This window comes from Triturus cristatus, chromosome 7 (assembly GCF_964204655.1).
Source record: "Triturus cristatus chromosome 7, aTriCri1.1, whole genome shotgun sequence".
Lineage (NCBI taxonomy): Eukaryota > Metazoa > Chordata > Amphibia > Caudata > Salamandridae > Triturus > Triturus cristatus.
This window is the reverse complement of record NC_140590.1, coordinates 1,615,001,932-1,615,025,392: the sequence shown is the minus strand read 5'-3', so window position 1 is coordinate 1,615,025,392 and position 23,461 is coordinate 1,615,001,932. Positions and strand designations below refer to the sequence as shown.

General features: G+C 46.1%; 1 protein-coding gene and 1 long non-coding RNA gene across 3 annotated transcripts in view; one reads left to right on the top strand and one right to left on the bottom strand.

The window, feature by feature from the left end:
* LOC146812512 (uncharacterized) overlaps window positions 1–23,461 on the bottom strand; it is a 480,077-nt gene that overhangs the window by 367,541 nt on the left and 89,075 nt on the right. The gene's annotated exons all lie outside the window — the stretch shown is intronic.
* Window positions 1–23,461, top strand: part of LOC146812515 (targeting protein for Xklp2-B-like) — a 78,283-nt gene that overhangs the window by 43,805 nt on the left and 11,017 nt on the right. For both annotated transcript variants that reach the window (XM_085619519.1, XM_085619520.1), the window contains 7 exons: window positions 3,212–3,350; window positions 3,518–3,734; window positions 3,825–3,920; window positions 4,001–4,168; window positions 4,297–4,443; window positions 4,634–4,745; window positions 5,074–5,243. In XM_085619519.1, coding sequence (XP_085475645.1) covers window positions 3,212–3,350; window positions 3,518–3,734; window positions 3,825–3,920; window positions 4,001–4,168; window positions 4,297–4,443; window positions 4,634–4,745; window positions 5,074–5,243 — 1,049 coding nt within the window. The remainder of the gene's footprint in view (window positions 1–3,211; window positions 3,351–3,517; window positions 3,735–3,824; window positions 3,921–4,000; window positions 4,169–4,296; window positions 4,444–4,633; window positions 4,746–5,073; window positions 5,244–23,461) is intronic.

Below are 23,461 nucleotides of genomic sequence, written 5' to 3'. Positions count from 1 at the left end.
CTCGACCTGCTGGTGGCAGCCTCTCTGGTCCTGGGCAACAGCCCTCACTTTTTGGCAGCTTAGTACTGGCAGCACCTCCTGGCATACAGGTTAGCCATGGTACCTCCGTACACAAGACTCCTCCAGTGTAATCGCCCACACTACAGAGCCTCTCCTGGTATGCTGGGTCGCTGCTAAGGTTTTCATGAGTCCTGGAGTGTGGGTCACAACTGCTTCCTCTGTCTCCCCCTCTGGCATGCTGGGGTCACCGCAGGATTGATGCTCCCTGCACAGTGCTTGATGCATGGCAGCCCCTCTCCTTGCATACAGGAGTCGTAGGATCAATCCTGCACACGGGCAACAACCTGAGTTAGTGCCCATATCCCACCACCTACAGGGAGTTCTCTGTAGGGTACCCCACTGGACCTTGCTCCCAGAACTTTTCTTCCTCACAGGGCACACTGGTCTTTGCAAGCAGGTAAGCGCTGGTGCTCCAGGCACCCAGGTAGGAGGACTTGGTTTCCCAGAGTGCCCTCCCCCCCCCCCCTCCTCGCCCAACAGGTCTTGGCCCCCAGTCCTGATCACAGGCAGAAGTCTTGCAAAGCTTCCCCCTTATCACACAGCCCATCTGGTTCCTGGCAGATCTGGGGTCTAAACCTCCTTCATATAGTACATTTCCAGACAGCAAAGACTCGGACCCTAAATCACATTTGAAGTTTTATTTTAGGCTGCTGGATCTTTTGAAGTGTACACTGTTCTCTCTCTTTCCTCTTTAAAGGCTTTCACAGCAGGAAATACTCTGAAGCATATTGACCCAACACCGGCCATGAGAGTAACTAAAGTTCACACATGGATGTCAGCCACAGTGATATGTTCATCAAAAGATCAATCCTGGGCTCCCAGCCCCACTCTGATTCCTTGATCAGCTCCATCTCCTTCTTGATGTGTCCAGGCCCCTTCCTTGTGATCTCACTCAATCGAATAGCAACCTTTTAAAAGCGGAAAGAGTCTCACTCCCTCCAGTGTGTCCCACCCAGCTCACAGATATGCAGCAATACACATCTGTTGAGGGGGGGGGGGGGGGCCTGAACTTCCCAAAATGGAATAAAACACCCATGTGATGTACCATTGCAGACACACTTGCACTCTGTGTACGTGCACACACTCTCAGTACTGTTGCCTCGAAGCATTGTGCCACCACAACTACACATGCATTCAGTCTACGCGCACTGTTCAGTATGGTATCATCGGTCTTGTTCCAGGGTGGGCTATTTGCAAATGCACGCTCTGCCAGCACACACCATGTTTCACCTTTTATGTATTACACTTCTCGCAAGCACACATGCATGCAGCCAATGCTTTCATTGCAGATGCACTTAACATCACTACAGCTCATGTACTGTACATACTACATATATGCACCAACCATACATACACTGCGCTGTGCTGGTATGTACCCTTCCAAGGCACACAAACATCCAGCGCAATTCACTGCTCCTGAGCTGCGCTTTACATTTATCTGATGTAGGCCAAGGGCGAGTTCAGCACACCGCAGCATAAGTTTAAAATGGTGGGTAAGCCTGTAGGCCTCACTTCACTGAAACGATAAAAGACCTGTTCACTCCTACTGATACACCGCATAGTATGTTGCCACCACCTCACTCATGCAACTTAACTCTTTGAAGGCAGATGCCTTCCAGCACTGAGGGTAGACATTTTGGCGCCCCTCCAAAACCACAAATCCGTGAGATGGTCCTACGTCATGGCACACCCAAATGACCCTTGTTTGAATAGGACAACAATTGGCATTAGGGATGCAGACAACCGTACAGTTGGGCACTCGGAAGAGGTAGGTTATTACTATGCAGAGGATTTTTCTGTCCTAACAGTATGCCCTGTATATTGTTGTATGGCTGCCTAAGCAGGTCAACTTTACATGATATATTGTGGCTAAAGTCTGGAATGGCTTAATTCCTTTTGCAACAGTTAGAATTTCCAGTTTTTCTGATCTCAAACTGTATAAGACTCAGGATTAGTTTTCCCATTTGAGGGTTTCCTGACAGATGTTTCTTTCCACACCAAATGATGGTGCAGTCGTTATCCTAACTCTTTATAGTTCTTGGAGTATATTGCCAGACTGCTCCCAGGGTTTTTAAGAGTGTGATCTCTTAAAGGATATAAGCCTATTCCCGCCCCCCAGCGGGCACAAAACAAATTGGCTATTTGTAAGAAAACAATCTGAATATAATGCTGGCTAGATTTCTGAAGGAACATGTGCTGGGGGTGGCTCCTGTATGAACCAATGGGCTGTGGCTTTTATGTTTTAAGCACTTGAATGAGCATACGGAGTATTATTGCAACACTGGCTCACAAAGTGTTGATGGTGCAGGTGAGGATCTATAGGGCTTTGTGTGTAAACTAGGAGTAGAATGACTGATCATGTGCATAGTTGGCATTGTTCACCTTTAGTTTGCCCATTTTATCCCTCATTGTTTTGGTTAGGGCGTTGAACATATGTGACACCTTGGTCATGAGTCTGTTCTCCTTTCTCTTTGCTTGGGACTCGCACCTGCATCCAAACATTCATGCATGTTACTTTAGAGACAGATCTGGTACTGGTTTAAACCAGGAATAGATTTGTCAGACCTCTTGATGTCCAGATATAGCTTTCATCAATATGGATGCTGTTTTTGCTATTCAGCCTTTCTGATAGGGTATTTTCATATTTTTTCCTTCTCCTAAATCCTCCTCACATTAGATTCAAATGGTGTCCTTCAATCTGCATTCCTTCAAGATTTGAATCTACATTTTTTTCTTTACATTTCTATTTTTTTACCTTTTTCATACCCCTCCATATCTACTAATAAAATGATGGGAGTTCAGCAGGCCATTAACAGGATGTAGGGATAAAAGGTAAAAACTTTTGTTGAACCAATAGATCTATTTGATCAAATAAAAGCCTGTTGTGACCGTGGTAAATGGCTGATAGACACTGGAGACTGCCTGTAGTGGGATCCTGCTATGTCAAGAGCTGTTTCTGCTTGTGTTTGTACAGTCAGTTACAGGCAGCCTCAACAGTTCAGTGGCGGTAGTTAGGCTATGGCGGATGCTGGAATGGGTTCCAGGTTGTGGTTTTATAGTAGAAGTTGGCTGATGGGGGGGGGGGGGGGTGTTGGAGTAGCACAATTTTGTAATCCTGAATTGTGACATTAGTGTTGATCTTTCTCTGAAGGACCATCACCTGTGAAATGGGTAAAACCCAAGGTAACCACTCCCAAGACTCCTCGTCTGGAGACAAAGGGGCGCCACCGCCCAGTGACCTGCAAAAGTACCGCTGAAGTGGAGGCCGAGCAGCTGGAGCAACTGCTACAGTATGTTGATAATATAGACTGTAACCAAGAGGGTGAAGGTGTACGAATTCCCTTAGTGTTAATTTTTGAGCCACTTTTGCACTATTTTGTCTAGTATCCACGTTTGCTGCAAACATTGGTTTAACTACATAATCCAGTTATTTAATCGGGTTGTGATCTCAATTTAGGTACAAATTTCGGGCCCGGAAATTAGATCGTAGGATCCTGGAGGGGCCACAGATTCTCCCAAAGAAGCAGCGTGTTAAGGAGCTCACCAAGCCGGTTGGCTTTAACTTTCACCTAGAGAAGCGGATCCAAGAGCAGGAAGTGACTGGAGTGGACACAGAGGAGGTGTTCACATTTCATTCAAGGCCTTGTCCAACTAGGATTCTTGAAGGGGTGGTGGTAAGTGCCAGTAGGAGGGCGTGTTGGAGTACATGTCCTTCAGTGCTTTCTTGTGATCTTCACCTCACACTAAAGTAAATTGCATTACAGGGCGTTCCGGAGAGAAAATGTGTTCTTCCCACGGTACCAAAGTCACCAGGCTTTGCTTTGAAGTACAGAGTCCGTCCGTTCCCCCATGACGAGCAGGTAGGATTTGGTGTTAAGAACTACATTTCACAGATCTAGACTATGTGGAAATGATTAATTCTGACCTACTCTTCTTGTAGGAAGTGTCAGTCATTAAAGCCAATCCAATGCCAGATTTTGGTGCTCCATTTAAGCCAAAAGCTCCAGAGCAGAAGCAGACCGAGCTGCTACCGTTCTCCTTTGAGTCCAGGGATAAAGAGCGTATCGCACGAACGGCAAAGAAACTAGAAGATCTAAGGAGAGAGGAGGTGAGGACAAATGCTGGTGTGTGGGTGGGCTTCTGTGTTTGAAGGTGGAAGGGTCTTCTATACAGTTAGCGTGATGTACTACTGGAGTAGTCGGCCCTTCACATTCCAGACTTAATGTGTATTTACAGGTTCCAGTGTTCAAAGCTTCATTGCTGCCTTACTTTGACCAAGTCTATCTTCCTGAGAAAAAGGTGAAACCTGTAACACAGCCAGAGCCTTTTAACCTCCAAATAGAGGAGAGAGGAGCGAAAAAGATTCAGCAATGGAAGCAGAAGGCCGGTACCACCTCTTGTAGCATGCAACTTGCATTTGGACTAATGTCATTATTCACTTTGTGATTCAGATTTGTAGTGCACATTCTGGGATATTTTTCCTAGTGGGATGGTTTGCAAACTATTTTACAGGCGATTCACAAGCTTTGTAAAGTGTTGGAATGGAAGGTTAATAATTAACTTGTGTCTGCAGATCGAGGAGGAGCTGAAACAGCAGAAGAAAGTCACATGCTTCAAAGCTCGCCCCAGCACAGTCCTCCACCAGGAACCCTTTGTACCAAAGTGGGATAGTAGGATTTTGTCTGGTAAAACTTCAGCTATGATCTACCAGTTTGGGAGGAGGATTGAGGAAGTGGAGGCTTTGGGAATGTTCTAGAGCTCCCTGCAGAAGTGATTAATTCCTGCTCCTTTCCCCACATGCTCCCTTTATGTAGCCTACACAAAATCTCTGTCCTATGCTGGGATTTTCTGCACGATCACTTACGCCATTCATCTTGCAATAGCTTTCACTTGTAGGAACTTTTCCAAGCTGAAAGATGGCCATGTGGGCTCTTGCAGTGACTGGTTGCTTGAATGGGTTTACTTAATGTGATGTCCTTGCTGCTTAAGCTCTGCTTCTTTCTGGTTCCATAGTTCAAGATGACTTTGAGCTGGCAACTGAGAAGCGTGCAAAGGAGAGACAGGAATTTGAGAAGCGGATGGCTGAGCTGGAGGCCATAAAGGAGAAGATGGACGAGGAAGATCGTATTCGGAAAGAAGAGCAAGAGAAGCAAGAGCTGGCCCGAATGAGGAAACATGACCTGGTAAGTCTGGACAAAAAAATGAAGGTAACTGCAGTGCCTGCTTAGTGATAAATATATTTTAATGTTAAAAGCCCAAATGACTATGCTAAAATGTCATATAATCCTTTGGCGTGTCAAAGATCATTTGCGGTCATGGAATTCCTGCAGGGCTAACATGAAATATTGCTGAAGTCGAGAGAATCCAATTCGGGGTGCGGTGTAATCTTCTCATGGTTGGTTTCTGAACCAGTGGTACGAAAAATCTACAGACCTGATATCATGCTGCGTTCTTCCTACCTGACCATTTAGCATCCGGTCTAAATGAGGGATTCCAGATTTACTTGACTATCTTACTCTTAGAATGACACTCCAGCACCACCTTGCCTTAAAGAAGCCCAACACTCCTGGGCCCCCATAAGGCAAAACACGTGTTGGTTGAATTATCAAGTTAAGAACTTTGTTTTCCCTCGTCTGGAGCATTCCTGTGCGATGTTCCTATTGGATGACCTGTGGTTCCACTACTTGAGTATACAGAGCAGCGGAGCAACTTTTTATTACTCTACGGGAGGGCATCTGTTCTTGCTTTTGCTCTAGTGTGCTGGTTCCCCCCCCCCCCACATTCACCATGATCTTTCCTTGATAATCCCCGTCCACGATTGATCTTGCAGTTTTTGCATGCCTATCGCTCCTCTTCAACAAGCTCCTGTGTCCGTAGCATTGACTTCCTCCCCCACCCAGTCCTTCATTGCTACAACACCCCTCATTGCTTTTAAGAAAATATATATATTAAATATTTTTTTTAGAGGTTACCGGCAGTTGCAATTTGGAACCAGGCAACTTCATTTTGTATGTGCATTTATGCATAAATTTTAACCTACAGCACCAAGTTTGGCGTCTTCCCTTTTTGGAATGGAAAATGTAAGAAATGGCACACACATGACGTGCATGTCATGATGCTGGTTTGACATATACATGCATATACATCCTCTTTTTTGATGCTAGTCTTCAGCATCAACAGTAACTATTTTTAGGTCTATCTGAGCAGCGCATGCGCTGCTCTGCGAGGCATGCTGTATCTGAATTGGGGCAGGAAGCACCTCCCATCTTTTCTATTGGCTCGTGTTAGTGCCCTTCTTAAATACCTGATTTTGTTTGGTTGGGTTTAATTTGTCCTGCCCTTTAGTGTTTCGGACCCTCCTGGGCAACTGCCTGTTTTTTTTGTTACATCCTATGCACTTTATTTGCTTTCCCTCAGCTTGTGTACCAGCATGTTTGATGCTTCCAGAGGGACATTGAACTGAATTTAGGGAGGATTCTTGTTAATATATGATCTAATTCGGGATTTCTATCATACTTGGCAGTTTCATTTCTCAGCAGGGTGTGTCAAGTCACCTAATTAAAGTGACTCCAGATTTCAAAGTAAGGTTGTAGTTTACATTTTCTTCACTAAATTACACCCACTCCAATTCAAGCACATGGAGTAAATTCCGTTAACCCGAATTTTTCAACAACAAAAAAAAAACCTGCCTTCCCGCGCTCAAATGTGGGCATGTACAAAGCGGTGTGCAGCACTGTGAGGCTTGTTCTATCAGCAGTGCCTTTGTTTCCGGTGTAATTTGCAGGGCTTTAAGTGGGCCGGGTCTCACTGGTGCTGAGCACCAGCAGATTTTTTTAAAAGGGGGGCCTCGAACTGGTCTCTATCGGGCTCTGTTTTGTTCCCTGACACAGGCGGTCATTTTTTTCCGGAGTGCAGTGACTGCAGGCACATCGATGTACGTGTGCTCACACGTCTCACTTCTCACTAGTGGAGACGTTACGGCATGACGTCCTGCCAGGTGAGCGTTGTAGGGGAAGGGAAATCCTTTAAAGAGTTATTTTCTCTCTGATCCATTCTTTTTTTGAAATTCTGGAGCAGCAACATTGTCGCAGTGTCACCAGGGCTTTAAGTGGAAGCTTTTTCAATAGTGTATACAAGCCATAGTTGCTGCTTATTTATCTTATGCAAACTACAACCATTGGCAAAGCCAAAAAGCCTGACTTGTTGTAGGTATGATGTTACTAGTTGTAGCCTATATCTGGATGCAATGACAGAAACCGCAAAATACAAGTTAAGCGGCACTCTATGCTAAACAGATTATTAGTTTACGTGTTGTAATTGGGGGCGTGGCTTAAATTGGTCACACCCCTTTGAGACCCTCCAGTTTTTTCATCACACTTAAAGCCCTGGTAATTTGTGTGAAGGATGGACCAATGTACAAAAACTCTCTCCCACCATAGCAGTTGCACACTATGAACAGGAGTCCCATACCGCACACGCCACGTCTCGATTACTCCGGGCACAAAATACTGAATTTACTAGCAGTAGGTAAAGATTCAGTCTTCATCGCTCCAACTCCTCGCAGAGCAGTCTCACCGCCGATAACCCGCACGCAAGCTGTCTTGTACAACTGGCAACGTTCTCACACCGGTTACAGACTGAGAAACATTGACAGCACTCTACAACCCTCAGTCTTTACTAGAAGAAACTCATTCTTTACAGAGTAGCAGTTACGCTGGTACTGATATCAAAAAGCTCTTGTATTGCTCACAGGGTAACAGTCTCATACCAATGACAGCTGTCTTACACTTTTTACACAAACTGTTTCTCCCCCTCACATGGTTAAGTGTAACTGTCTGGTTCGAAGCATCAAGCATTGTTTTACGAATGACCTGGCATTTGCCAGTGCTTGTTAATAGGTTGTTCTCCAGCAAAGTGAGTGACCACAAGATGGATGGACAAGGACTGAGTTTCGGTGACGATGCGGCAGCTATCCATAGACTACCATCCATTCTTGGCATCGATACAGAAACAGCCACTGGGAGTAACTCAGCGGATTGGAAATCACTCTCCGATATGAAGAGAGAGTGGGTTAGAATTACCCTACATGGAGCACTCATGGCTGAGTATTTTAAGGCTAAAATAGCACCAAATGGCCTTATCGTTAAGAACTTCCCCAGGATATTCTGGGAGGATGGCCATTTTAAGATCGAATGGTCACTAATCTCATGGAAGTGTACACACGACCTCCTTATTTTACTGGTCAATACAGCAAAACGATTAGCGGATGAGCTGCTCACCAAGATTCAGGCCGCGGAAAGTGCACTAAAGAGTGCCGGGCAGAATCTAGGCTTTAAAACCAAGCTGGCTGAATTGAACAAAGAAATATCTGAACATAAAGAATTTCTGATGAAACAGAAGGTAACTAAGTTACAGAAAGATATCCAGCGTTTCTCTAAAGAAAAGGTATATCCGTATCTCAAAGACGACTACGTCCCCCCTGGGACGGGATACCTTTCAGACTCCAGTGCCAATTCCTCCAGGAGAGGATCAAATAGTGACAGCAACTCGAGCGGTGACGATTGGCAATCACAACCCCGGAGGGGTAAGAGGTGGGAGACGTGGACAATCATTTTATCCACACCCTCCGCTCCAGGGCCCACCGTTTTGGCAATACCCCCATTTTCCACCCCCTATGCCACCGTATGCACCCCAATATCCACCTCAATTTGCCCCCCATGGCACTAACCAGCATCCTTTTTTAGACAAAGGCTGGGGCAGAGGGCGCGGGCGCAAGCGAGGAAACTGGCCAGACAAGAGGGTGCAATGGGAGGACACTCGGGGTCAAGGGATGGACACCCGGAGCAAGACAGCACAAAAATAAGCTTAGTAGTGAATCTCTCTTCACGCCAACTTACTGCAGGCGAAGAAGTGTGTTATATCCTAAGTATTGCATGTATGTGTAATCAGCCTAGGTCCTCCTAGCTGCTCAGCCAGAGTGAGAGATGGTAATGGAATGTTGGTGTGACTGTGATGCGTGGAATGCCTGGGTGCCTGAGTGGATGTGTGGATGACAGTTGGAGATGGGCTGAGCAGCTAGGCAGGCTGCTCCTGGTGGGGCTGGTGTATGGCTGGTACATGACTTGTACCCATCTAGAGCTGGCTGGACTAATAGTGTTAATATCCTGACGTGGATCTAATAAAGAAGACTTGAAACTACTCACAAGGCTACCAGTGTCTCTATGCAGGGCACAACATTTATTTGGCGACGAGCGGACCAGGACTCAAGCGTCTTCAAGGATGTAACAGAAACAAGGAGAAACCAAGACTACAGTAACCACGAGATCAAATGAAACATGAGAACCTTGATGGAAGAAATTAACCATAAAAAGGAAAAGAGCGTCTTGGTTGGAGCAACAGGCAAGCCAGCCCCACCAGTGTCCTGTCATCGGATGGCCCCAACAACCGTGTGTGTCCAGCCTGATCGTGCTCCATGGATTTGACCACAGTTATGGTCTAAATGTTAGGGTGTGTCTGAAATACCTTTCACCCTACCACATCCTTAAGTAGGTGCTGATTGGATATCGCGTAAAAGGATTGTGGCTATACAAAGGCGAGTTTAAGACTAACTCTGTGAATGTATTCACATGTACCACACAGGAGCGATGTGGTTATGCCAAGTTTGGTGTCTTCATTACGCATGGAAAGCTCTACATCTGACATCTGAGTAATACTACTTGCACTTATGAAATCAGCAAGCGCAGTGACAGAGTTGGCCCTATGTTATTTGTGCTTTGGAAGTCGTCTGCCTGGGAAGTTATGAACTTCACTACAGGTCTGTTACACAAACGGCCCTGTGAAATCTCAGCGTTGGGACAGATGTGATCATCTAGCAGTCTACGCAGTGTTTCCCAACTTCTACACGTGGGCACAAGAAGAGAGGAGTTATGTTACGCACAAGAAGTGAGGTGTTATGTTACATCTCTGTGTAGGAGCGTAACGGATCTGGTTTCCTCTGTGGTGGGATACATGGACACTTATATATGGTCCAGGCGTGATCAAGAACAGTTTTACAGTTTGCACTGGAGATTTTTTTTTGGGAGGTGTTCTTGGAGATTTGCCTACACGGCGTGTAATTTGCCAAGTTTAGTCTGCAGTGTCAAGAGCAAGACATTGACGGTGAGGCCTTTCCCGTCTTTGTTTTTTCTCTTGCCTTTGAGGCCTCCTCACATCATTAGCTGTTTAACTGACTTGTATCTTTGAAAACCCGGCACGAGCCAAGCAACTCGCGTGCCTACCTTGGGTTGCGTGTGGTCTCTCCTGCTGCGATGTGTCCTGCGTCATCTGCATTCTGACGTGCAGAGCTGCTTTGGATCAGGCGCTGCTTCTCGACTTAAAGGATCCTGTGGTGCATGTACGCACCGTGAGCCACTCTGCAGCGACGGAGCAGACGTGCCGCCATTTTGTGTTTGGTGGCTGCGGTCGATTTTTTGCGCTTTGCCATCCACGTTGTTTCTGGATTCAGAAATAAAGTTTTATTGATGTTGAATATGGAGGCTGGGAGAAAACGGAGTTCGTCTGCTCAAATCTAATTTGGATTTGATTATGCTGGAATATACGGCTGAATGAGTTCAGGAGTCTTCCACGAGTTACCCCTTTTAGGCTTTTTACTCCGTTTCATGTATGTCGGAGTTGCTTTATTTTCTTTTGGACTCCGTCATCTTTTCTCCACCTCACGTTTCACTGATGGATTTCTCTGATGTGTGTATTCTGGAGACCACCTATTTCCCCTGGACAATGGGTAATGTTTTTGATTTGGCTCATTTGGGTGAAGTTGCACGTTTGCTCACGTTTCCATTTTGAATCTATCAAGCTATGGGTACTGCGGTTCCCAGTGACTCTTATGTGCCATGGATTGTACATGTAGTGCTGTCAAGAACTGTAGTTATAGATCGGTAATGTGTTTGTACACATGGCATTCAATTTTGTGCAATCTCTATATTTTGTTCTTCCTGCTATACCAGTTTTGGTTTCAGGTGGCGTTCGTTGTACTGGTGTTTTCACAGTGCAGCGATGAATTGTGTGACATCGCACATTTGTGTCGCTCTGGGGTAGTGATTATTCGACTAGGAATTGTTTATAAATGTCTAAAGGAAAGTGCAGGTTCCTGCTATAGCTCTTGTGTTTTTGACAATAAATAACTCCAGTGTTTTGGTTCTTGTGCTTTTGATTCCCTTACTTAGGGGGGTGTCATGACCCATCACAACTTAGGTGAGAGATCGCTCACCAGCGTGGGGCACAGTTCAGTAGTGATGCCACAGTTTTTCTCTCATAGGATGGGTCGTCCATTTGTTCTAGCGGGTGGTCTTCACAGTGTTCCCTCAAACTAGGGATGGGTCTGGGTAACAGTCCCTTCACATTTGATTATTTTTGGCCATAGTACATCCTTACTTCAGGGATGGGGATGGGTTCGAGTCCCAGTTAGTAACCTCGTCAGCAGGTTTGGGTTTTGGTGTAGTGCCCATATAAAATCGTTATGTATAACTCTTTCACAGGGTTGGGTATGGGTTTAAATCCCATTTTTCAGTTGCGCGCAGTACAAAAGTACAACTAGGGTGTGTGTTTTGGGGTGCTAGCCCCTCACACAGTGTTATGGGTCTTGTATTTGGGATAGGTGTTGCGGGGTATTTTACCTTTGATTTTTACAGTACAGTGTTTTACAGCTTGTGTCATTATATTATTACTTGTACTTGTTTCTCAACACTACGCTTCTTAATGATTTTACAATTTTTATGGGGGTGGATGGAGGATACTGTTGCACATGAATATTGATGTTGCATTTTTGCTGAATTTGTATTGTTCATTTTTCTGAGATGTTTTGCTTTATGTTGCATCACGGAGTTATGAATTTTATTGCTTACGTGTGTACAGCTTTTCCTTTATTTGCTATTGTTGTTTTGTTTGTAAAGGAAAGGGATAATGTTATATCCTAAGTATTGCATGTATGTGTAATCAGCCTAGGTCCTCCTAGCTGCTCAGCCAGAGTGAGAGATGGTAATGGAATGTTGGTGTGACTGTGATGCGTGGAATGCCTGGGTGCCTGAGTGGATGTGTGGATGACAGTTGGAGATGGGCTGAGCAGCTAGGCAGGCTGCTCCTGGTGGGGCTGGTGTATGGCTGGTACATGACTTGTACCCATCTAGAGCTGGCTGGACTAATAGTGTTAATATCCTGACGTGGATCTAATAAAGAAGACTTGAAACTACTCACAAGGCTACCAGTGTCTCTATGCAGGGCACAACAAAGTGCTTCAAAAGGGACTTGGGTTCGTCCCCCCACCCAAGATTGACAATTTCCAACAGAGCTGTGAAATCCAAAACTTTTTTCGTAAGATCAGGTTGAGAGCCTTCTTTGATGGTAAACCACAAGAGACCTCAACTGACTCGGGTCTCCACAACCCTTCGAACTTCACCCCTCATAGCGGGATGGTCCCCAATGAAATTCTAACGTATGAGCAGGCTGTGCTCAGACATTGGGTCCATGAGACCAGGCAAGAAACATCACAACCTCTCTAATTCTGAGAGACAGATGCTAGATTCCTTAGCCAACGATCAGACCATCACCATTAAGCAGGCAGATAAAGGCGGGGCGACAGTTCTAATGAATACCACTGACTATGACACTGAATGTCTTAGACAACTAGGGGATAGGCGATACTACACCCCCATCCCTTCCAACCCCACTGAACGTCTGAAAACAGCTATCACTGGGCTGGTCGAGACTGCTGAATGTCATGAGTGGATCTCCAAGAAGGAGGCTGACTTTCTATCAAAAAAAGAACCCAAGGTCCCCTATTTTTACATCCTTCCGAAAATACATAAGGGGACCACCCCTGTACCAGGACGCCCTATTGTATCAGGCATCGACTGTCTTAGAGCCTTTATCAAAGTTCTGTGACCACTTTCTACAGTCTCTGGTCAAACGAATACCTTCATATGTTCAGGACACCACTGATGTCCTACGCCTCTTGGATAATCTACAGGAGGATATCCAGATCGATTTTCTCATCACCCTAGACGTGGAGGCCCTCTATACTAACATCCCCCAGAGGGCCACACTAGGAGTGATCGAGAGAATCCTCAGTGCAGAAGAATGGAGCTCCCCCACGCCGCCTTCCTTTATTATGGAATGTGCTACCCTTGCCCTTACGGAGAACTACTTTGAGTTTAAAGGGCAATACTACCACCAGACCCAGGGCACTTCTATGGGCAGTACTTTTGCCCTTTCGGTAGCTTGCCTCTACATGTCAGACTTCGAAGAAAGACACATCAATGGACCAGAGAACCCCTACCATCTGAACATCAAACTATGGAGGAGGTTCATTGATGATATCCTGGTACTCTGGACAGGCACTGAAACCCTATACAAGGAGTTCTTCAGCTGGCTAAACACGCTGAACGAATACCTCCACTTCACCATAACTGCGTCTGCATCCAAAATTGCCTTCTTGGATCTCACCGTTAGACTGGAGGGGGGCAAAATTGATACAACTATGTATCGCAAACCAACAGACCGCAACAGTTTGCTCTACTTTACCAGCCACCACCCTAAGGCCTTGAGACTGAACCTGCCTTTCGGACAATTTCTGTGGGTCAGGCGCAATTGCTCCCACCTGTCAGATTACAAAACCGAGTCTTCCTTACTATCCAGAAACCTGAGGGATAGAGGGTACCCCACTAGAGAGATTTCTAGGGCACGCAAACGTGCAAAAAATAACCATAGGGGGGCCCTACTTGAATACAAGACCCGGACGACACAGGAGTCAGATCTTCTTACTTGTGTCACCACCTTTTCGCCAGTTTCCAACGAAATCAAAAAGATAATCAAACGACACTGGCAAATTCTGAACACGGGCAATCTCCGTTTTACACCGCCCAGATTTGCCTTCAAAAGGTCAAGGAATATGAAGGATATTCTGGTGCATACCAGACCAAGGAAGGCAGAGCCACCTAAACAAACCACCCTGTGGCAATTACCGCCTGTACGTGGGCATTATCAGTGCGGCTCCTGCAGTGTGTGCCCCTTCACCAGCACATACAAAACTATCCCCCTGACGGACACTTTCCGCTGGGAACTGCGTGGCCATACCAATTGCAACACTTCTAACTGTATCTACTTGTTGAGATGCCCATGCGGTCTGCAGTACGTAGGCATGACCTCCCGCCCTGTGAAAATCCGCATCTCTGAACATAGAAGCAACTTCCGTTGTAAGAAAACAAACACCAAGATGTGCAGGCACTACCTAGAACAGAACCACACGGCTGACTCATTGTCCTGGTTAGTTCTTGAATCCTCCCAAGACAAATCCAAGCAGTCTTTTTCTTAAGGAACAGAGGTGGATACATCGCTTATCCACCGACAGCCAGGGATTGAATGAGGATATACCGTGGAGTGCTCTGTGAACACATCTCTTCCAAAACATCCCTGATCCACCCAGCGAACTATGCTAAGTTCAGTGTATACCCGCTGTCTTGGTCGTACAACAGTTATCATGGCCATTACACATACCTTGGCGTACCACACTTTATAAGGCTAATCACTACCCACCTATCACTGAGCGACACCGCCATTTTAGTGACATTACCCTGAATGTGTTCACTAATTTTTATACACTACCCTCCACTCCATCATGGCCGCCCGATTCGCGAGGGAAACCACATGATCTACGGGCGGGTTCTACTTCCTGTTTGGGATCCTGTGGAACACACCCTGGGTGCTATTTAATGAGGAGGAACACGACCGGCTTTCCACTATCCGGACCCGGTGAGATGGGTAGGCTTGACTGGCCCTGACACGAGCAGTAGAAAGTAAGTGTACCGCCTTCTAAACCAACAGATTTCCAACCCTTATGACTAAAACCTCTTTACCGCACTGCAGGGTCCTATTGCCTGACTATTTTCTAACTATTTTCCTGTTATTCTAATAGTGGCCCTGGGAGGAATAAACAGCAGTTTTGCATTGTGCGCTTTTACAGCTACCAGGAATTAATATCCGTTTTTGACCAGTACTCACTGTGACGCTATCTTTGCAATATCTTTATAATACAACTACAATGGGAGCGTCTCCCCATTGTTAGATACCAACCCAGCCCAGTCCACTATCTACCAACTGGTTACCACTGGCTGGATAGAGGATATTTAGATTACTCTCACGTAGTGCCGTGTAGTGCCTCAAACACATACTACTTGGCCAATTTTCCACCATTTGGCTTTCTACCCCTAGACAGAACGCCTGCACCGAGGCAGCAGGATACATATGCGCCCTACATTTGAGTTTACCTCTCAATACCATCCCACTTTTGTCCTTTTCTTCCCAGCCTGAAAGGTTATGGCTTCTCCCTTGATGTCAGTTCCACCGGGTACTGTTGACACCCTATAACTCTAACCCTTAGGTGAGTAACAGTATCACCGTTTCCATAGGTGCGTGTAGTAGTTCTAATGGATACTGATGCTACCATCTTTTTAACTTGGTTTTAATCACATACTAGTCACTATTTGCACTAGTATGTCACTTCTTCAGTGTGTTCACGGTCACTACAGGGTCACATGTTACTTACCTGTGGTAATGTTCTCCTTTATCTTCACTTTTTAGGTAGGAGCAGTGTCATACAGGTAGTACAACTTATGTGCTGTATTTAAACTGATACTAATCATTAGGTCATGTTTTGTAGATTGTAGTTTTTTACTAGGTCCTGAAGAATCGCAGTCCCCCTGAGTACCGGCCATCCTTGATTTTATTTGTGGCAGAGGACCACCAGAATAAAAATTGCTTTCCGGTACCTTAGGCCACATTTTATCCTCACCCACACTATCTACTCTGTCCTGGCCCCTCACCCCCACTTCACTCATAGGCAGTTGGATAAAAGATCTCCGATAAAGAGCCCCTCTTAGAGGTGAGCCCGTTGGGCATTGCACCGCCTGCCCGACGAGGAGCATTGCCGATGATGAAGCATGACACTCGCAAGGGTGTGTGAGGCCATTATATCCAACTAATTGGATACCCAGGGGTTGTCCTCCATTGAGCACTAACCCTTTTTCCCTAGTGATCTTTTCCTCTTTCCTGTCCTAAGGAACAGCCCAGTCATCTCTTTTTGTTGCTGTTCTCCAGCAAAACCTGTCTTGAGCATAACCTTTGGGAAGTTGAAGATTTATTCAACCTGTGGTCTATGTGACAGAGGGTTTTATTAAACACACGTACATACATCCACCCCTCAAATTACTTTCATATTTCACTATACTAATTCCAAACTAATCCTTTATGGGTTCAGGAGTAGCGTGTTACACTCCGAAAAAGCGCTTCGACGTTTGTCAGGGGTAGTAAGCTCTATACAAGTGCAGTTACAATACAATTGTGCCATGTAGCCTTTCCTAAATATGGGTAAAATGACACCTACTCTCATTTGACCTGGCTGATTCTTTTTCCCTTTTTAAGGTAAGTGCTTTACAATATGAATATACCAATACATGCCCTAAACTGCACTGGCTCTTTGTGCATGGTCACGGTGTAACCAGCTCAATTTTAATGCAGAGTTGGGGAACAAAAAAACAGCCAGATTTTGGGGGCATAGAGGCGGTTTTCTCAGACACACATTTACACTGCCATTTGAATGTACTTTTACACTTTTTTGCCAGGCAAAGGATTCCAGGTGTGCTTCTGATGGAATGTCGTGATATTTCTACGTCTTTCGTTTTTAGTGGTACATAGTTGCCTAGAGGGCAATTAAACCATATTCAGATGCAGCCTGATGTGCACATGCAATTTTTCTCCCTGAGAAAACACTTCACAATGTAGAAACTCATTTTCTGAATGCCCTATCCTGAACTAGGTTTTGAGGTAATCTGTTCTACCCTCCTCCCTCGAGGGGAGGTGCTTCAGCTGTTTCATTTAATCCCCAAACATTTTCAGGTTGGGAATGTCCGCAGACGTACAGCTTTGTTTGGTTACACTTTCAATGCTAACCAGTTCTTATACAGCCCATATCCCACCCGTTGCTTGGGACCTCTTAATACACATTTCTCCACAGCACTATTCACGCCTGCCAGAATTCTTTTGTGAATACCTGGCAGGTACAAATGTAGCTACTTTTGGCCATAAATGTAGGTTTAGAGCGGTAGATCCTTTTGAGTCCCTCCCATTGCCTGTAATATGCATGCATGCATTTACATATGTTAACACTCTAAAGCAAGAATTATTCGTATTGCCAGTGCTTTTCTCAGGAAAATGACTTCAGTGCAAAGCTTATACCCAGAATTTGGTTCCAAGCTTGCTATGCCAAAGAACTCGAGTAGCATTTAAACACCTTCACAACTAGAGACGTAAACTATAGACACAAAGTGGTTAAACTCTTTAAAGCAGACGAACTGACGGACTTTCGGTTATCACGCACTATATCTGACCCCAGGAAATAAGCCGTACTAAAGGAAAACTTGGGATTGGATGTACGGTGTTGCATTGTAGAGCCCTGAAGTTCCTCTGGGACAAAACGCGTCTGCTACTGGATTTTATCTGCCTGACTTGTTACATGAAAGTCCAATAAAGAACTTGTTTGGAAAAAAAACATTGCATTGGAAGTTCTTCGATGTGCATACAAAGACGGTCCTCCATTTGAATTCTACAAACTTTATTGAGTGTGGAACCACTTTCTTATGTTGGTTTGGAGCCTTTTCCAAACATGGAGTAGAGGGGTGTACTCCTTGGTTTCCTGCACCAGTATTTACTTCCCATATATTGTATTGACAGGTGCGGACTGTTCTTGCCTCAACCCTCTGGTCGCTTTTATACCTTCACAGCTATAACATGCAAACTTAAACCAATCGGGAAGTCCGGAAGAAGCCACATTTCAAGCCATCCATCTAAGTCTCTGACCAGCACAGTCCAGGCATCCTGGGATTTTCATGTTTGTTAAATATCCCACTCCTATTCCCTTGCGTTTTTATTTCTACCAATCAGTCTTTGGTTTGGAGGCCACTTCACTTGAGTATAAATCTGTAAATGCCACCTGGACCAAAAGCAAAAATATATTTGCTCCCACAGCAATAAACTGTTAGGCCATAGGCCTTTCACTCGTGCTAGCACCGACTGCTGGTATGCCCATAGGTGGGTCAAGTGCTCACATCTGTAGGGCTGACGCTACACATCAAAAGGCCAAAACAAGACTAAAACTAGTCTGTCGAAGGGAACAGGGTGTGCACCTTGGGCTTGACAGCAGCTGTTTGAGCAGAAAGTACATTGATTTGTGTATGGTTGGGCCTTGTATGTACTGGCACAGTGATGCAAAGTAATGGACCGGAATGTGACTCAGGAGAATTACCAGTGGCTGAGATTATTTCAAGCAATCTGCTCATAACTTTAGTTTTTTCTCAGTGGGTGCAGTTGGTGCAGAAGTGGTCTCGGCTGTAGCCCCTGCTGTTACAACAGTTTGTATCTGTCTGTTATTACACTAAATGTTGACACTCCCTGTGCTGTTTGCCCCTTCATGGTGGCAAGCTGTGGTCACTGCTGGGTTCCTACAGTTTTTTTCCTGCTGTGTAACATGTGGTTGCTGATGTTGTGACTGACCTTTATTGTCACTATAATTGTTGCAGCTTTGGCAGCAGTTTTAGTTGATGGTGTGATCCCATTGTTGGTTCATGCTGGTGGTGTTGATCTGTTCCCTAATATGGTGACATTTGTGGTCTCATTGATGCTGTGGTCACTATTTTGTTGCCTGCTGAACTTGCAGCGGATACTGCTTTGGTGGTGGTTGTTGCTACAGTGGTCCCTACTTTTGTTTTCCTTGCAATAGTAGCTCATTGGTCACTGCTGTTGTCCCTCATTTGCTAGCAACTGTTGCTGTTGTCGCCCCTCACGTGGTGGCAGCCAGGGTTGCCTCTGTTAACAGTTGTCGATACTCTGGTTCCTGCTGTGGTGGTGTCAATGTGGGCTAACCTGAGAAGAGCCAGCCGCAGCTTTTGTGCCAGGGAAGTTTCATAGTGTGAACACAGGTTCGTTGATTTATTAATACATATAATACTTTACACACCACCAGGGTATTTACTCTGACGAACCTGTGAGTTGATAAATACACACCATTTCAGTAACAAAAGTTTCTGATAGAAAGGTTCCTGCTGGTTTCACAATAAGCCATATTTAAAGACTGACCATAAACAACTTAGTTGGCAAAGCTTGGGACAAGAGTCCCGATTTATCCGGGGGTTGCTATGATTTACCAGTGACGGCTCCTCTGCTAAGGCGGAGGAGTGTCGCCCCACTGCTCAGAGCAGTGTAAATGAAAAAATTAGAATAAGTTATATCATTTTTTTGTATAGTCAGGCTAGGGCTGGGCTTGGCTCCCCTGACTGTGTGGAGTGGTTGTGCACTCTGTAAGGTACACATACATGTTTGAGCGGCCCTCTCGGTCTGCCCAAACATTCATGCGCACTTTGTTTGTTCTCCATGCAGGCTGCATTACAGCCTGCATGGAGAAAATGCCCAGGCCCCCATTCTCTGGCTGCACGCCAAACCATGGCGATTAGACCAATCGGGACACTGCATTGCAGCATTGATTGGTTCAGGTGGAGCCTGGGTACTTCCCAGTCCCCGGAAGAGACTCACTACTTGGGAGAGATTTGGGGATGAAGAGTCGGCGGCGTGATAAAGTAGGTGATTTAAAAAAAATTATTCAAAACTGCCACCCCGTACCTTACCGCTCGCCACTGATTTACATGCTCCAGTTTATTCCTGGACATAAGTTGCACTCCTAACGGCAAAATCTATCTAGACTGGGCCCTGCTCCTTATCCAGGGACAGTGGGGTAAATGGATGGACAGACAGCCTGTGGCTGGCTGTCAAACTGTATCCACCGTCAAAATGTCATACTCCAGTAGTCATTTGCTTTAAGTACATTTTTTGGGAACAAGACTTATTTTCCTACCGCTTCTTTGACATGGTCTGGGTGCATGCGACCTGTTCCCGTCTTTGCTTCAGGGAGCTGTTTGTTTTACTCCAGGGGAGTTGTCAGTTGTAAGTGTGCTGCATGGCTTAACACTTATAAGGTCCCAAACAAGAGACCGGTTTGCTATGCCAATGCTTGTTTTCTTTGCTATGCTGAAACCTTTGGCAAAACCAAAAGGCGAGAGAGATTGGCTTTGACCATCTGGGTTTTTCTTGATTTCCAGTGTTCTCAAAAGCTTTAAAAACAGTGGTCATTAGGGTCTATATTTTGTGGCATATAAAACGAGCCTTGGTAATGCATCTGTTTTGCCTATGTAATGAATATAGAGCTGTTTTCATCAATCATCCTCTGGGAGAAGGAAAGAGCTCCCTGATAGATAACAGAATGTGGCACAGCAGCCAGAGCTGCTGACTCCAGAGGTTCGAGTCTTAGCGGCGCCGCGCAACATCCCATGATTCTATGCAAATCACTTAGTCTCTCCAGGTGATGAATTGTTCTATAAATATACTGCAAGATTAAAAGGCTAAACTTTATGAAGATACAGTTCCACCAAGGCGGATGTTAACATTATTTTGGCTGCAGGAAATTGATAAGAGAAGCAGACGAGGAATAAACATTGGTAAAGGCAGGAAAATATGCTACAGCCAATAGAAATGGAGGAAAGGTAAATGGCATGCACAGGAGCCAATGAGTAGCCAGAAGTGGGATGCAAGTCCCTTTTTAAGTTTATATAAAAAACAATAGATTTCTCAAGCGCTGTGCAGGTGAAACCTAAAAACGTCATGGGCAGTGTTTCAGGTGCTTAAGGATGCTTTTTGTTTTTTACGCCTGTCACCTGCTAATTGGATCTGTTAGAGTATGAATTAACACACTTGGAAGGAGCAGGTGGAAAAAATAAAAATGTCAAATTTATAGTGGAAGGATGCCCCATGCGCTGCAGCCACTACCTCCCATTTACCACGTAAATAAACACCTGTACGGCTCTACAGCCTTTCTGACTCCTGTGGGTCTCTTTTTGCCCCAGCTTGAGAAACTGGGCAGTCTTACGAAAGTGGACATATATGTAACCTAGGACTTTGAAGACCATACAGTTCTTTAATCGGAAACCCCTATTTCAGTGTTTGAAAGTTAGGTATTGTACAAATCCAGTCCTTGTTGGGGTAAAACACTTTAAGCTGGTCTAGCTCAGGTTTGCAGGTCACAGTGGCCCGCCTTGAGGACAAATGTTCCCGTTGCTCCATATACAGCCGGAACCATTTGTAATAGTGGAACATGATGATGCTACTTGCATGTGTCAAGATGTGCACCACCATTATACAATCCGCTGCAAAAGGAATCTGATTACAGCGAAGGTAAGAATAGCATGGACCTGGATAGCTGCCCCCTTCATAGGCTTCCGCCTGGGGTCTGCTGCATCCCATCAGCCCCCATGGGGGGGTGCGGGGGAGGGGGGTCCCTCTACCCACCAGGGTACCTTCTGCTAAAGTTTATGCTAGGGAGCTTTGTTCCTCCAGACTGCCCTTTAGCAGTCACTGCTTGTGTGTAGGGCAGGCAGCAGCTGTGACAGCCAGAAGGAGGATGCAACAAGAAGGGCTAAGGGTTCCCGTGTGCCCTCCTTGAACACTTCTAATCCTGGCTCAAAGCCCCTCCCCTGACCTGCCTCCCTCAGCCTGATTGAGGGCCCCTGTCGGTGACAATGTGTGAGGCTGTCAGCCAGTGGATGGTATCGGTGGCGTCATGAACCCCACCTTAGCAGATTGAGCAGGAGTGCCCACTGGGACGGTATGAGCTGCATAAACCCTTGAAATTGTTGTATCTGAAAGACTATTAGTTATAGATTCCTTACCTTAGAATTACCCCCAGGCATCGATCTGGAGAATTTTTTTGTAACGGTACCCCTGCACGTCGGTATGTGGCATCAGTGGACTCTGCGTTAGTCTGCATCGTGATTGCCGGGATGATGTTGCAGTATCTACTTAGAAGCCACCCTTGCGCGCTGATGTCAGTTCTTTCTATTTCCGCACCAGCCAGCGCAGATCCGGCAAGAACTGTACCTCTAGTCACATTTTGACTATTTTTTGACTTATCAACTTTTTGAAGTCGCGTGAATCCTGGTGCACGTAGGGATGTCCTGTCCTCGAACCAGCTTCAAGGCTTGTGACTGTCACAAATTGTCTGTTTTGGACCCGCACCTCATGTGCTCTGGTGTTTGGAGCACAACCACAACCCAAAGTCGTGCTCTGACTGCCGGGCCATTAACAGACCCAGCTCGGGGTTCTAGGCCATCGAACTTGGTGGCTCCGGCTCCGCAGGGCCCCCTGGGATGGATCGGATCAGTTCTTGTCAACCTTACGACACCACCTCTGCCCCCTCCGATGCTGGTTGTGTCCCCAGCTGGCATCTACCCCGGCCTCCACCCTGACCTGGACATGGACCGACGCTGGATCCGGCGCAGAGTGATACTTTGTACCATTGTTCTAACCTGGCTTTCCTTTTAGCCCTGAGGGGCAGCCAGAAGAGGACGAGAAGTACTGGGAAGGGTGTCGTGACCCTTTAGCTGACCAGTTGATTGAACCGAACTGGAAAGGAGTTAGGTGATAGTGGCCTGGATACCTCACCACACCCTGGTATGCTTCCTCCCCCTACTGTGTCTACGGAGGATGGAGCCTCATACGCAGTGGTGTTGCATAGGGCGGCTGAGGCCTTGAACCTTGAGCTTCCTACAGTGGCGGTCAGGACAAACCTCCTGACCGAGGTGCTTCAACCAGCAGCTGCCTCTTCGGATCCCTTGCTGCCATCCTTCTGGGCACCTGGTCCAAGCCCGGCACAGGGGCTCATGTGGATAGGATAATTACCAGACGCCACTGCCCCCCCCCCCCCCCCCCCCCCCCCCCCCCGGCGACCCACTTTTATTCTCCAAACACACTACCCCTGAGAGCTTGGTGGTCCAAGCCTCTACTTCCAAGGGTGCATTCCCTACTGCTGGATCATCTTTGGAACAAGACGTTTTCTTCCGCCAGCTTGGGACTGCGGTTGGTGAACACCGGATGTGTTTAGGGGCGCTATTCCCCAAAACACAGTTTTGCAGGTGCCACCAGTGTCCGAAGGAGGCTCGGGCCACACTCTCCTGTGCATTTGCTGAGGGCAGAGATGCAGCGAAATTCGCCATTAGGTTCGCCCCTACAGGGTTGGTATTCCTGGGGTATCTATTCTAAGTAATCTATAACTAGGTCTGTCAGATGAACAAGTTACTTACCTTCGGTACCGATATCTGTAACACAAATTATAGATTCTGTACCGCCCCAACCAACCCTCCCCGTTCTGTGAACTTACTTCTAGGGTAAGGGACTCCCTTTCAGGGCCCTCGTTTTGCACATCAGTGGTCAGTGTCTTGCATGGGTCTGTGCTTCTGGTGTGAAATGTTGTGTA